Source organism: Antechinus flavipes, chromosome 5, assembly GCF_016432865.1.
Source record: "Antechinus flavipes isolate AdamAnt ecotype Samford, QLD, Australia chromosome 5, AdamAnt_v2, whole genome shotgun sequence".
Classification (NCBI taxonomy): domain Eukaryota; kingdom Metazoa; phylum Chordata; class Mammalia; order Dasyuromorphia; family Dasyuridae; genus Antechinus; species Antechinus flavipes.
The window spans coordinates 100,500,419-100,504,143 of NC_067402.1; the positions used below are offsets into that span (position 1 = coordinate 100,500,419).

Below are 3,725 nucleotides of genomic sequence, written 5' to 3' on the forward strand. Positions count from 1 at the left end.
ATCCTCTGGAGGGCTAGTCTGAATAATACAATTATTGTCCAATTTAATTCATAATTGGAGTGAGGTACATTAAATGGAGCAAAACAAACTTGAGAGCAAGATGTGTACGATAGGACACTAGGGCAACATCTGTTTCCCAAAAGAACAGTACCCATGGTCACTACAATGTCCTGGGGAAAGACATGGAAAGGATATACTTAAGGAAAGTTTATGGTTGGATAGTTTCTATATGATTACAAGAAGAAAGGGAGGCAATAATGGTCCTGAAAGAAGCTACCATTTGGACCTTGCACATCATTTCACCATGGAATTCTTTATCTCTGAAGGCATCAAGGAAACTATGGATGCTAAAGTCAACAAACTGTTTTACATGGAGGCTAGGAAGTCTCACTCTTTTCTAGCTGATGTCCCACAAAAAAGGAGTAATCAGCTATCAGATTGACAGCCTGACAGAAGATAGAAAACCACTCCCTAACATCTACAAATAGAAGTCATCACTCCTCATTTATACCATTTAATTTAAGGGGGAAGAAAGAAGCATAAGAAATGTACTGTGAATAAATGAATTTTGTATTTGTTTTGAACTATCCATCGGATATCATCAAAGTATGGTGCTTCTAATGAGGCCCTTCTGCCAATGCAGACTGGCATTTTCTAATAAAAGAGAAAAATGTTTATTAGATCAATATCAGAAATTAGAACTCCTTTTAAAACTCTATTGGTTATGAGAGTTCCTCCTCCCTCCAGAACTTCCCATTGTGAGTTATGTCTCTGGTGTGGTTATTTCCCTCCCTCCTTTCTTCCTATGCCAGGCTCAGAGGGTTTCTGCACAGCTTGGAGATAACTCTGCAAGGCTGTGTCTCTGCTGCTGCTACAGAGGTAGGTGGCTGAGTCTTCTGCTTCCACAGGGTGGATTTTGAGGGTCAAGTGACCATTCCCTGATGATGCAGGTTCGAATCTTGGAGGAACGGTCTCATTTAAATTCAAGTCTTTATAAGTATAATAAAACATTAGTTTGGGTCCTTTCTGTGGCGCCTGTTGATACCAGTACATGTAATTATGCCCCAAATTTTGTTGACATCTCAGTGTCACCTCCTGCTTCACCCTTGTGACCAAGTATCTTGGTGTCTGAGTGATTCCTGTTTCAGTGGGAGCTGTGGGAGGAAGAAAAAGCCAAAAATTGGGACACAATTCCACAGAAGGGGAAAGCTTTGGACGTCCTAAACCCAGCACTCACCTGCTCCAAGGAGAAAAATGGAGACCCAGCAAAAGAGTGTATTGGTCATGATGGGGTGAAATCCAGCAGAATGGATTGAATTTTAACCTTCATAAGTATTGACCAAGCGATATGTAAGAATAACTCTGGTACTACTTTGCTTGACTATACTATCCCTATTTATAGCACTACTGTCTTCATTGGCTCCCGCAAAAGGAAAGGGCATGTGTGTGTGTGTGTGTGTATGTGTGTGTGTGTGTTTGTGTGTTTGTGTGTGTGTGTGCACATGTGTGTGTATGTGTTGGCAGAGTATGTTAGCTATTAACTCTCTGCTTTTATGCCCACCACACAAACTCCAATTGCATTAAGATTTGGTTATATCAAATATTTTGAAGTTCTTCTTATACTGATTTTTTCATAAGAACAGCACATTCTCACTTCAGTGGTAGTAACTATTTTATTACAGGCAATAAGGAGAGAATATGTGTACAAGCTGCTTACATGTTACCAAACAGGTCTATATACAAAGAAGAGAACTGGTTTCTTTTTTCTTCAGAGTGTAAAATTGCTTTCTTCATCTTATCTCTTGAGTATGTCAGAATTATTTTTCTTTCTGTGATTTTAAACCTCCCTTCTTCTACCTGGATCTAGGCTTTTAGTCTGGGATCTCAGTTTTCCAAGAATTCAAGCACCCTCTGGCTTCTCTTTTCTAATCCATCTTGATCACAATCATACCCATACTAGATTAGTACAAAATTGAGGTAAGGTGTTTTTCCAAAAGATTTCCACTTTTGCCATTGCAGACTACTGAGCTGAGAAAGGCAGTTGTCTCTTCCCTTGGGCATTGAGAAGAAAAGGCTGTTAATCTCTTTTTGCATATCATCCACCATCATGTTAAATGGTTTAAAAATAATTTTATGAAACTTAAAGTTTTATCAGGGAAGGTGCCAGGTGGGGGGAAATCAGTTACATTTGCTCCTGCCCTCTTGTGGAGAGTGTTCTCTGATGAGAGAGAGGGGGCCACAATGACAAATTTCAGAGAAAGGGATCAGGAATGGGACTGGAGAGGAAAGCAATGAAACTAAACTGGAGAATAAAGGAGCATTTCAATGAAATGAGTGAGATTAACAAAATGAAATATTGTCAGAAGAAAAGAACTTAGTTATTATGCATTTTTAACTCATCAAATACTTCTCCCTTCATTTATCCTTTATGGGGGAACACATGTCATACTGTGGGAAGAGTCTTTAGAGTTCAACAAGTTCAAACTCCTCTTTATACAAAGGATGCAATGATGAAGGGACTTGAACAAGATCATACAACTGTTTGGGTCCAAGTTAGAATCATCCTCAAGAAGTCATAATATTTTCCCTAGTTAAATTCATATATTTAGTATGCTGATACTGATATTAATTTTATTTGGAGAAGGATTAAGAGTTAATGGCATGGGGATGGAGCCAAGATGGTGGAGAGGATATACACTTCATGCTGAACTCCCTTTTACCCTCACTACTACAAATTCAGCATCAGAAATAGTGCTTGACTGGTAGAATCCATAAATATTGGGAGTACAACAAATTACCAGCAGAAGATAACTTGGAAGATCGCCAGAAAAGGGCTGTCTTGATTGGGAGGGAGGAGGCCAGTGTAAGCAGGCTAGCCCACATGGAGGCTAGCCCACGCTGAGCAGGCTGAGAGAGGGGTGCAGTCTCCATGGGTGGAGAATTTGCTGGGAGCATTGTACCACAGGTCAGCTGCTCTGCTTTGGTTGCAAAGCAGTAGATCAGCAGAGAAGTTATGCAAACACCAAAGGTAGAATATACAGAAAACACTAGAGTTTAATAGGACCTGGCCACACCTACACAGCTCAGGGAGTGGCTAAATTTTGTGTGGCTAATTTTCAGAACTATCAGACTGAGGAAAAAATATTAACTAGCAGCCAAAAAAAAAAAAAAAAAAAAAAACAATTCAAATACCTAGGAGCACCAAAAGGGATCACTCAGGATCTAGCAACTTCCACATTAAAGGATCAAAGGGCCTGGAATCTGATATTCCAAAAGGCAAAAGAACTTGGAATGCAGCCAGAAATAAACTACCCAGCTAAGCTGAGCATTTTCTTCCAGGGAAGAAGATGGCCATTCAATGAAACAGATGAATTCCATTTGTTTCTAAGGAAAAAAACAGAACTAAACACAAAATTTGACCTCCAACTATAGGGCTCAAGAGAGGCAGAGAAAGGTAAAAAGAACTCTTGAGAACTGTATTTCTGTTATGGACATACAGAAAGAACACATATGATTTTACTGTTATAATATTTTTTAAAAGGGGAAGTAGAAGTGGAAAGGGGATTAGATCAGAAAAAGGGAAAAGGGGAGATAAAAAGAGGAAAATTACATCCCATGAAGAGGCAAAGGAAATCTATCATATCTGAGGGAGTTAAGGAAGGGGGAGAAACATGTAGATCTTACTCTCATCAGATTTGGTTCAAAGAGAAAATATTAGACATATT

The 3,725-nt window shown here is 39.2% G+C and overlaps 1 gene segment (V, D, J or C); it reads right to left on the bottom strand.

Moving 5' to 3' along the window:
* Positions 1-780: 780 nt before the first annotated feature.
* LOC127538587 (T cell receptor beta variable 4-2-like) lies at positions 781-1,355 on the bottom strand. The segment is given in 2 exon segments: positions 781-1,154; positions 1,238-1,355. Coding segments are annotated over 2 exon segments (423 nt in total).
* Between the last annotated feature and the right edge of the window lie 2,370 nt (positions 1,356-3,725).